Source organism: Aptenodytes forsteri, unplaced genomic scaffold, assembly GCF_000699145.1.
Source record: "Aptenodytes forsteri isolate BGI_AS27 unplaced genomic scaffold, ASM69914v1 Scaffold210, whole genome shotgun sequence".
Lineage (NCBI taxonomy): Eukaryota > Metazoa > Chordata > Aves > Sphenisciformes > Spheniscidae > Aptenodytes > Aptenodytes forsteri.
Window position 1 is genome coordinate 109,822 of NW_008795137.1, and position 11,030 is coordinate 120,851.

Consider the following 11,030-nt stretch of genomic DNA (forward strand, 5'->3'; position numbering starts at 1 on the left):
GACACCCCCACTGAGGTAGCATAAAATATAAATCTCTTAATACATCTGCTCTATTATCTGAGCAATTCTATAGAGTTAATTGAATTAAATTAGGTTTTTGTTGAGTTTTATTTCGTAATACACTCATTCTCATTAATAGTATGCTGTATTTTGTCCATTTTTGTGGTGGACCTTTAAGATGTCTTAAAACAATTCTGTTAAAAATGGCAGAGAAATGCATCCCTGTTAGTATTCTCTTAATACATCTGCTCTATTATCTGAGCAATTCTATAGAGTTAATTGAATTAAATTAGGTTTTTGTTGAGTTTTATTTCGTAATACACTCATTCTCATTAATAGTATGCTGTATTTTGTCCATTTTTGTGGTGGACCTTTAAGATGTCTTAAAACAATTCTGTTAAAAATGGCAGAGAAATGCATCCCTGTTAGTATTCTTGGGAATATTGGTGCTGGGATCAAATTTTAGTTGGTGACTAACTTTTAATTCCCTTCCTTTTATCTTCAGGTATGGCTTTCCCAACGAAAGGCTAAGAATTCAAGAACGGTCTTAACTGATCCTTCATCAGATCTGAATTTTAACAAATGCTTAGTTTCAGCAGCCTTGAAAAAAGCTTGGCCTAGCAGTCAGTGACTTACTTGCACTTTTTTGCACATAGATTTAAAATAAAATAGTGCTATTAATTTGGATTAGCTCCTATTATTACAGAGTAGCTGTAATTTATGAGTGTATAGTAGTATACTGACTGCTAAGTGTTCTATATAGTGTTTGCTTTACTAATCACCTAATTCATTGCAGTTCATACTTATTGACTTAAAAATTAAAATCACAATCTGTAGGCTTGAAGAATTGCTTTAAAACTTTTTTTTGTGGTAGAACTGGAAGTGATCTTAAGGTTAGCAAATAATTGTCAGTATTAAAAGATGGCATTATTTAAAATAGTCCTGCTGCAAGAAAGGCACTTCAGTGAATATGTGACTAGTAAAGCTTAAATGTGCTTGGGTCTAATAGATTTCATGAAATACTGTAATTTTGGGATTGTAAATGAATGGATTAAACAGGTTAAGGCCAGGATGTTTAAAATAAATGCAATATTAATCTGCACAGTTAAACTTCTTTTTAAGATTAAGATTTGAAACTACTGTGCCTTAACTTGTTGCTTTTCTTAAAATGAACTTTTGTAGTTAATGATCATTTAAATCCATTTTGATAAACCTGCTGTTAATGTTTTCTTTGAATGTTTTCTAACTTTGTCTTGGTAATTGCAATTTAACTAGGTGCGGTGGCTACTAAAGTTCGAAGGCACGATATGCGTGTCCATCCTTACCAAAGGATTGTGACCGCAGACCGAGGTTAGTTTAGTTCTGCAGTTCTTGTTTGTAAGAAGTGCTTTGGGTGTACATGAGATTTGCAACACCACAGCTGGTTAACCAAATACCATATTTTGACCCATTCATTATTTTTCTCAAAAATCTGAATGGTTAATATTTTAGAGCTTTGGGAATGCTTGCAGTTTTAAAAACATTTTGTAAACTTGGCTTTCCCAGCTCAATTAAATATAAAACTTTGTGATCTATTTAATATAAAAGCTATGACTGATTCCCTTTTAAAAACTATTTAAAGCTCCATCTGCATCATGAAACACTATGAATTCAGTGCTGCAATAACCAATTTGGTCATGTTTCCCCCCTTCTCCCCCCAATTTGTTCTTTTAATTGGTCTGGAAATATCAGATTGGTGTTGCAAAATAAAATGAATGGATGGTTGCTTAATGAGAAAGAAGTAAAGGAATAAATGCCTCCTGTCTGTGTCGGGAGAAATCTGAAGATTTAGATTCCTTTTTTTCCAATAAACTTTTGAGCCACTGTACTGTATATTATGAGGAGGATGCATGTTCTCAGATACCTGACTGAATTCAGAAAGGTAAGGGCTGTGAAGATAATACTTCAAAAGTTGTTTGAGTTTGAATTACTAAGGGTAGGGGAAAGGAGGGTGTTTTGGTTTTTTGCCAAAATCTGTTTCTTGGTATTTGCCTTTTGCTGCTAAAATGTGTAACCTGAAGGACAAGCAACTTTTGAAGTCCTGTTGGTGAGATGACATCCAATATTTGGGCATCTCTCTTTAACCCTTGAATGGAAAGTAAATCTTCATTTTTCTCCTGTTCCTCAAGTGTGATGCCTTTGGACCCCTGAATGAAGTATTTAAGCTTATTGAGAAAAGTGATATTTTCGGTTTATTGACATTGGCTAGGAAGCAGTGTGTGGGCTGAATTCTTATCCCATTCCTGCTGCTGACTCACTGTGGGTTTCGGCAAGTCATTTAATCTCTCTGTGTATGTTTTCCCATCTGTAAAATAAGGATAATAATACTTCCCTACCTCACAGGGGTGTTGTGGGGGTTCTTGTTTTGTACAGGGCTTTGAGGATGCAAAGCGTTATGTGCCAAGTATTATTATTCTGCTCTCATCAAAATCAGTGTTCTGCAGGCTTCCATGATATTGTAATATTCAAAAGTCAAATTCAGGTGACAGATCTGACATCTCCCAACATTGACTGCACTTCACTTCTCACAACCTGCCATAAATTAACTACAAGAAACAATACAGATTTTAGTCAATACAGTAAAAAGGGCCCTCCTGTATGTTTGCTATATTTATGTAACACTTTTATCTTTCATATGTAAGGATCTTATGCTTTACAGGAAGTGTAAAGCTGATAACAAGACACTACTTAAGTTTTCTAGAAGATTGCTTCTTCTTTTATGTCACCGCACACTATTTACAGGCCATTGGCTTGTTCTCATTTCTTGAGAATTCTTCAATGGGCAACAGGGAATAATCAGAATAAGGTCATAGCCCGTATTTACCAAAAAAAAAGAAAGAGGGGAAAAAAGAAAAAAAGGAAATAGAAAAAAGATTAAAACCTATCTCTGTCAAGAGTAATGAGCGGTAAGGATTTGGTTATCTTTGGAAGTTTGACCTGATGTTGCAAAAATCAGTTTTTGCTAATGGTCTTTCATGATCTGCAGTGGTAGTTTCAGGTGTCAGGTGAGACTACCTTTTTGTTTAATTAGGTATTTGCCTGAGACAACTAGTAAACATACTGATAAAGCACGGGGGGGTGGGGGGTGGCGGGAATACCAATTTGTAGTTTAAGTTCATTGTTGTAGTGTTTACTCAACGTAGATTTTTTTAATGTTTTGGAAGGGCCTAGATGTTTCATCTGGGTCGCTTATGAGTAATTGAAATTAATAATTGGTATAATTTCACCTTATTTTAAAATACAGCCATTTTCTGAAAATTCAGTGTTCATATCTAGCCATATTGGAAGGCCACTGTCTCAAGTAAATAAATAAATAAATACACATAGCTTATATCCTGTGGAATAAGTCATGCATACCTCTCTCTTTTAGCATGAAAACCATGCTGATATTTCAGGAGAACATTATTTTAAAGTCGTATTTAAATAATCCCAGTGTGTATTAAGAAACTTACACAACGTTAATCTTACAACTGTACTTTATTGTGTTTTGAATTTGAAATCCTAGATTATCACTGCACAGATTTAACAGTTTCACAAAAGGTTTTGAACAGACCTTTGTTCAGCAATAAAACAGTTTCTTTTAATGTGTTGAAATTATGTTGTAGAATTAAAATACTATCAGTAATTACCATATTCACCTATTTGGTTGTTCTGTGACCAATATATTTCTATAGCTATAGCCATGAAAAACAATGTCAGCAAACCGAAATACTTTTTTTCAATGCGGAAACTTTTTTTTATATAGTTAAATGTAAATAAATCTATATCTGCATTCATTGCATTGGGTCTAAAGTTTTTTTAAAATTCTAAATCGACTTTCAGATGACTTTGTAGTACTACTGCATTCACTTTTTAAGTAGGTTTTTATTCTTTGCATAGGTTTTTTTTTTTAGGGATAAGCACTGCATTTAAAGCAAGAATCCCCAAATGTGTAAATGTTTTACTCTTATAACTAAGCATTTAGAATTGGTGAAGGGTTGAAAAATATAGCTCATTTTAACTCAGAATAAAACCCCAGTTTATAAATAATACAAAATTGAATTTGATGCATATAACAGAGAGACTGACTGATTTAATTGTAATAAACTGTAAATGGTGTTGCACAGTTGACAAACCTGTGTGTACTGTAGAAGGCCAGAGACTTGGCAGAGGATGTATCACAGGTGTACTGGTATTTTTAAAAGGTAGCTTGCTTTGATTATAAACTCCACAAGAAATATTAATGCTGAGAATTTTCTTGAATGTTTTATCCAAACCCAACTGTCACGTAATTTATATATAAATTTTAATACCATTTAATCAAAATTGTAATCAGTATCAAAATGCTTTAAGTCTGTGTTTCTAGTATACCTGTAAAGTGGTGAGATTGTGCCACATAAAATATTTATTTTTATTTTTGCTTATTTTTGAAACAGCCGTTTTCATTTAAACAAATCCCACTTAGCATGATTCTGAAAGAATTCAGGGAGCATGTGGTCTCATTTACGTTACAGTAGTAATTTTTCGTAGTGTTATGAACTGTATCCTAAATGATAGGCCATTTTCATTATGTGAAAGTAAATCAGCCCACAAGAAAGATTGCTAAATCGATGCTATCTGTGAATATTACACCTACTGGACTTCATTTTATGTAATGGCACAAATCTGACTTTGCACTGAATACCTTTCTCACTTTCATCTCCTCTGCCTTAGTCAAAATGGCAACAGTACAAAAACTTTATCAACCTCAGAATTTATTAGCTATAATTAAGCTGTTGAATGAGTCTTAAAAAAAAATATATAAAAAAAAATCATACTACTGTTAAGTGGACCAAGTTTGGTGAAGGAGAATGTGAGAGAATGATTAAAGAAGGAACAGCTCAAGAACATTGGGAATGATAACTTTCCACTTGAGAACTTTTTTATGTTTTACTGTAATTTGTTTGTGTTTTTGGGTTTTATTTTTTGTTTTGGTTTGGTTTTGGTTTGTTTTTTTGTTCTATATTGACTTAGCTAGATTTGTGGTCACCGTACATGGGAATGCTGGCTGGGAATGATCACTGCTGGGTGCAGATGGGAGGTTTCATGTTTCTTCTAAACTGTAACTGGGTCCAACTGCTTGGGTCCAACTGCTTTGTGACTCCTGAGTATAAGCCAAAGATCCTTCGGAAGGAGGGGCTCGGGCTGCTGTGTGCCAATCTGCAGGATAGCTGTCAGCCTAAGGACAGCCTTTTGAGTCAGGCAGGTGTGATGACCAGTGCTGTGCTCAACGTTCACTAAAATGGTTGTCATCTAGTTTGTCAGAAATCAGACATGCAGTCTGATATTACTCAAGCTTCAGGAGAAATGGATTTCATTAGGTATGCTTGTAGGATTAATGTACAGGCATCAATATGGTTGTTTTGTTTTTTGGTTTGTTTTTTTGTTTTTTTTTTTTGCAAAAGAAAATAGTATTTACAGGTGGCTTCTTTTAAAATATAAAAATATAAACCAGAAATGTATATGAAATGTCAGATTTTATTGTATTTGCAGAGTATTAGCTTTGAAAATGAATAAAGAGAGCTGTTTGTAGTTTTAAAATGCCTTATTAGTATCAATTAGATATTTTCTCTATTTTTTGATGTACTTAGAGCTTTTTAAGTATAGACTTTAAAATGGCAGGACTTTTACAGTGTTTACATGCAAGTGCATTTTATAAGTGTCCTATATGTGTAAAATAGTATTTCGAACGGGAAAATGCTGGCTAAAGTAGCAGGCTGAGCGTTTTCCTGGTTCCCACGATGATGCCTACGTTGCTAGACTACAGTTTAGTATTGCTTTGTATCATGAGGCCAAGAAATTCCATGTTGTTTGTAAATAGAATAAATGAAAGGCAATAAAAAATTTATTGAACAAAAACCCTTTGTTTGGCCCATAGTTTGTTGAACCAAATTGTTTCTCTAAGTCCAGAATTCCTTAGATGACTCCATTCTTTTAACAACCAGTTATTAATAATCACATCCATCATTAATAGTTGCTTTAATGCTTGCACCTGGGGAGGTACTAATGCTTAATAGCAGTCAGATACTGATGCTGTGCACTGACTGTTCCAGAAATCTTCTACCCAGTTCCAAAACTGTTCATCGTTTTTGTTTTCCAATTTCCTTCATCGACTGCTACTAACCATTAGTCGTTAGTCGTATTTTATCTCTATTTCTCCTGTTAACCGGTTTTGTGGGAGCGGGCTTCTCCTTCACGTGTCCAAATCATGATGGAGGGCTGTCATGATTTTATTGCATTCTGTAGATGGTGTCGATCAGTATGTCAGAATTAAACATGCTTGGTTTTGTTATTAGTTGTGATTAGTTTTCATGTTGTCATTAAGCCGTCACTAGCTGGAACTAATCTCTTCTCTATCTTTTCTTTCTTTTTTTTGTTTTGTTTTTTTTGTTTCTAACCACCCAGCCGCCACCGGCAACTAACCTATGACCTTCTGACCTCTGAACTCTTCACCCAATGATGACCTGACCATGCCTGCCTGCTGATCAGTTAACTGGTAAACGCCTTTGCTTGCCTGTCTTCAGTGCAGCGAGCTGGGGCACTTGTCCGTTCGTCTTACCATCTAACAAAACAGACAAAGAAATTGTTGTCCTCCAACTCCGCTTTTTGTTGTTCTCCTGTTTGGGTGAAAGTGGTTCTAGAACCTGCACTGAATAGTAGTAAAGCAATAAGGTCCAACTCATCCCTCCGCACTGATCATCCTCTAGTGTCCCGCCCCAAGCGAACGGTAAGGAGGCCTAGCACGAGATGGAGACAGATGTCCCTTAACTACCCGATGACAGAGGCAGTTACTGTGAGAGACTTCTAGGAATATTTTTCTTCTCAAAAAAAAAAAAAAAAAAAAAAAAAAGAAGTCAAAGCTCTCTCTGAATGTACTGTGTGATGATGCATCATGCATGAACCTTTGGTCAGGGATGTCATTGGGGAAGGGATTCCAAAAAGTATTCAAAATTTGATACGCTGTTTAGTCACTACCGGTGCCCTCAAAGGGCAGACGTTGCATCCTTTTTTCTATTGCCTGCCAAATTGGACGTTTTAAAGGAAAGTGTGCCATGAAATGCAGATTACGATGACTTTTCAGAACTACGTTAATGCAGAGAACAAAACAGCAACACTATTAAAGCAAAATCTGAGTTTAAATTATTTTAACCATATTTTAATCTCCTCGGAAGATTACATGAGAACAAGGTACATGCATTATGTGTCACATTACTGGGCAAACTGTTCAAATATTTTTTTTAAATCTCCCTGTATAGAAAAAATTTCATTAAGGATGTAAAAGCCATGCTTGCCTATTTGCTGTATACATGTAATGAAATTGTAGATAAAGTGTAGTGCATTGAAACAAAATGAACAAAAAAGTAGATACTTTTACTATACAAGGGTGCTGGTGCAGAAAAAAAATATATTTTTGGAAATGTAGCATTTTATACTTTCAAGTGTTATAAAAAAAGAAAAAAAGAACAAAGAAACCCTTTATTTCATTAAATGATTTTTTCTGGTGGTTGTCAAGAAACAAAAGACCAAAAGAGCCTTTTAGTCTTTCTTTTTTATTTTTTAAGTATTGGAATAAGTCTAAAGAAAAGGAAGTGCCTTATTTTCTTCATGGTCATTTAGTCAAATGTCTTGTATAATCAGCTTCTCCCTCAGACAAGTTACTGCATGCCACTCAGTCGCCCAGTATGTGAAAGAAGCTGTGAGGAAAGACAAATGATGAGTTGACCATATTAATTACCTGATTTTTGCCATACTGGTGTTATGTGACTTTGCCAAAATCTCATTACATAAAATATTTGCTAAGTTTTTGTCAAACCAGCCCATTGTTATTTCAACCACTCTACTTTTTAAATCATAGCAAATGCCGTACTTGTGCAATGTAAACCAAAGGGTTCTGCGATACAAACTGTCTTATGCTAAATGACACTATTAGCTGACAAATGTTTGTAGAGCTGGAAGTATGTCATTTTTGTTCAGGGATGGAGAGGAGGTTTCTTGCTTTTGATTGGAATAAATATATATCAGATATAGTAGGCTTTGGCGTCGCCCAGAAAACTGATGTTCTGTGGATAATGAAATTGAAAGTGCTTAGGTAGTTTTCAGTTATAGTCTGAGCGTGTCCCTGGTTTTCACAAGCAGCTCCTGCAGTGGCAAACAGCATGCAAGTTATTTATTTTTCAGCTCTTCTTTGACTATTGTTAGATCTGCCAGCTGGCTTTTCTTCATAAGTAGGAGAGGGACATCAGCTAGTTGTTTGAAGTCCAGCTATACTTTATTTTTAACCTTTATTTCCACATGAGATTCGTATCGCTGGGCAATTGCAAGAGCTGAAGCTGTTGAACGCACAGTATTTAATTCTGAAAACGTTCAGTATTACTTCGCGTGGGGCTCTACTAAACTTGGCAAATATCAGGTGATAACTTTATTCCCCTCTTGTCAACTTATTCTCCTCCTGCAAATCTTCACAGCTTCCAAATGAAAGGTCAATAGTAAGCTAAGAGGGCTTACATTTTTAAGCACCTGCATGGTGACCTCGTCTAACATCTTGTCTCACCTGGAAATAATTATCAGTTTATTTACTATGCAATAGACATTCATCCTTTTGTATTCAGCTAGCTTTTTGTTTATTGTGCCACCGGCTTTGTCTTCCTGTTACACATACAGTTGTGTTGATTTTACTTACAGTATATGCTGTGCCATTTTGATTTTATTTTGGTTGGTTGGTTGAATAAACTTGCGACACTCGAACATTTGAAGAGAGATTTGCTAAAACAATACCAGTATTTGATCCAGTTTCATCTCAACTATGATAAAACCTGGACATTTTAGATGTTTATCAAAGGTCTTTTACTGGGGGGGGGAGGGGAAGTGTATGAAATAGATGTGTGACATGTGAAAGTAATGTTTGCTCTGAACAAACTTCTGAAAATTTAGTTGACAAAATTTTGGATCAACTTAAAAAAAAAAGCATGACTTTTGAAATCTCTGAATGCCTTGGTTCTCAGTATTATCATTCTTTAATGACTTTTTCTTTATTAAAATAAGTAGTTTTAAGACTTCTTTCTGACAGTATTATGTAATTTTTTTAGAGTGGGTAGATGGGAGTGTCGCTTGTATGTAACCGTACAGATGACATGTATTTGTCTATTCTTTATTATCTTAGTAGTTTCATGCTATGTATGTACCATAACCAACCTATTGCCTATGAGAAACATGTAAGATAATGTATTTACAGCCATTGTTACAAGTTTATAATGTATTTTTCTATCTTGTTTTATATGTATGTTATATAACATTCAAAAGAATTTTTTTCCTGATTGAGAAAAAAGGATACAAAATGCAAAACCCACGATTTTGATAACTGAAAAATTGCCAATTGTTTTGCAGTACTTTATTATATTGGGAGTGTTGTCTTTCTTGGGCTTTTAGTTAGCTACTGGATGAATACATTAGACATACTTGGGTTTTAGTTGGGTTTTTACATAGCTTGCATTTTAATTCTTTGGTTCTTTGCTGTTTCTATTAACCCATAGCATTATTTTAATAAATGTTATAATACCAACCTACTAACTCTGGACTATGTCTGTTTATTAACCATTACATGTTTAATTAAAATAAACAAATAAAGACAGAAGAATGTAAAGTCTTGAGTTACTGGACTAACCCTGAAGAACGTGACCACAGATAACACAACGTGACTTGTTTTTATGTTGTTTGTCGGCTGACATTCTGCACACTACTATTAAGTTGGCTTTGGTCATTCTGGCCTTTTACCTTGGGGAATAGGTGCCAGTAGAAATGGGAACAAAGTAGCATTTTTTTGAGGCATTCTTCTTGCAGAGTCTTGCCACTTGCCTTTCAGCATCTGCATTACTAATTCCACACTTTCTTTTTCTTTCTCTGAAATAATTACTGTCGGCTCACAGCAGAAGAGCAAAGATGCCAGTGTATTGGTAAACCGTGATGGTGTACAGAAACCAGTTTGATTCTTTGTTGAACCATTCAGAGGTTGCAGTTAATCTCATAGTAATTTGTGATTTCTTGGTTTTGGCACCTGATTCACTGTTGCATCACGTGACATTTCTAAGCACAAAATACTTCTAGATAGAATTACTGTATTTCGAAATACAAAATCTGGGGGTTTTCCTTGCCAAAAGTGCCTTCTTTTCTTCATGCCACGCTTTTTTTTAAGTAACCTTTTTTTTGTACTTCTGCTATAGTCTATCAGTATTGCCTAGCTCAGGGGAGTACAATTTCTGTAAGCCAAAGGTCAAACTGGATCATTTCCTAATGACTGCAGAAAGTACAAAAATAACTCCTTTCACTAAATTACCAAGCAACCGCCATGTCTTCTCCCAAGTAAGAAGCGATAGGACGAGAGGAAATGGCCTCAAGTTGCGCCAGGGGAGGTTTAGATTGGATGTGAGGAAAAATTTCTTTACTGAAAGAGTGGTTAAACATTGGAAGAGGCTGCCCAGGGAAGTGGTTGAGTCCCCATCCCTGGAGGTATTTAAAAGACGAGTAGATGAGGCACTTAGGGACATGGTTTAGTGGGCATGGTGGTGTTGGGTTGATGGTTGGACTCGATGATCTTAGAGGTCTTTTCCAACCTCAATGATTCTATGATTCTATGATTGATTCTATGTCAAATTCCAGGGCTGCCTTTATGTGATCTTTATCCCTGTGGATGACTATAGCAACATGAATGCAGGGAATTGAAATGGTGAAAATGCTGGTTTGAATGTACATCTATGCAAATATTTTTAGAGAAACGTTTCTCTTTCTTAAAGCTTCTGCTGTCTGAGGCTCCTTTACATATCCTGGGTCGTCCTCCTAGATTTGTAATCTTAAGTGGACAGTAATTACAGCTAATGTCAAGGGAGATCCTCGATGTAGATCGCCCTTCAGATATCAACAGTTTTTGTGAAAGCCCAGTTTTTTCCTATAGTTAATAAAAATTCAGATGAGGAGTCTGC

At 35.3% G+C, this 11,030-nt stretch overlaps 1 protein-coding gene across 1 annotated transcript in view; it reads left to right on the plus strand.

Moving 5' to 3' along the window:
- Nucleotides 1-9,108, plus strand: part of QKI (QKI, KH domain containing RNA binding) — a 104,678-nt gene extending 95,570 nt beyond the window's left edge. Inside the window, exons 7-8 of the mRNA XM_009278459.1 lie at nt 1,276-1,350; nt 6,463-9,108. Coding sequence (XP_009276734.1) covers nt 1,276-1,350; nt 6,463-6,479 — 92 coding nt within the window. The 3' untranslated portion in view covers nt 6,480-9,108. The remainder of the gene's footprint in view (nt 1-1,275; nt 1,351-6,462) is intronic.
- The last annotated feature ends 1,922 nt before the right edge of the window (nt 9,109-11,030 follow it).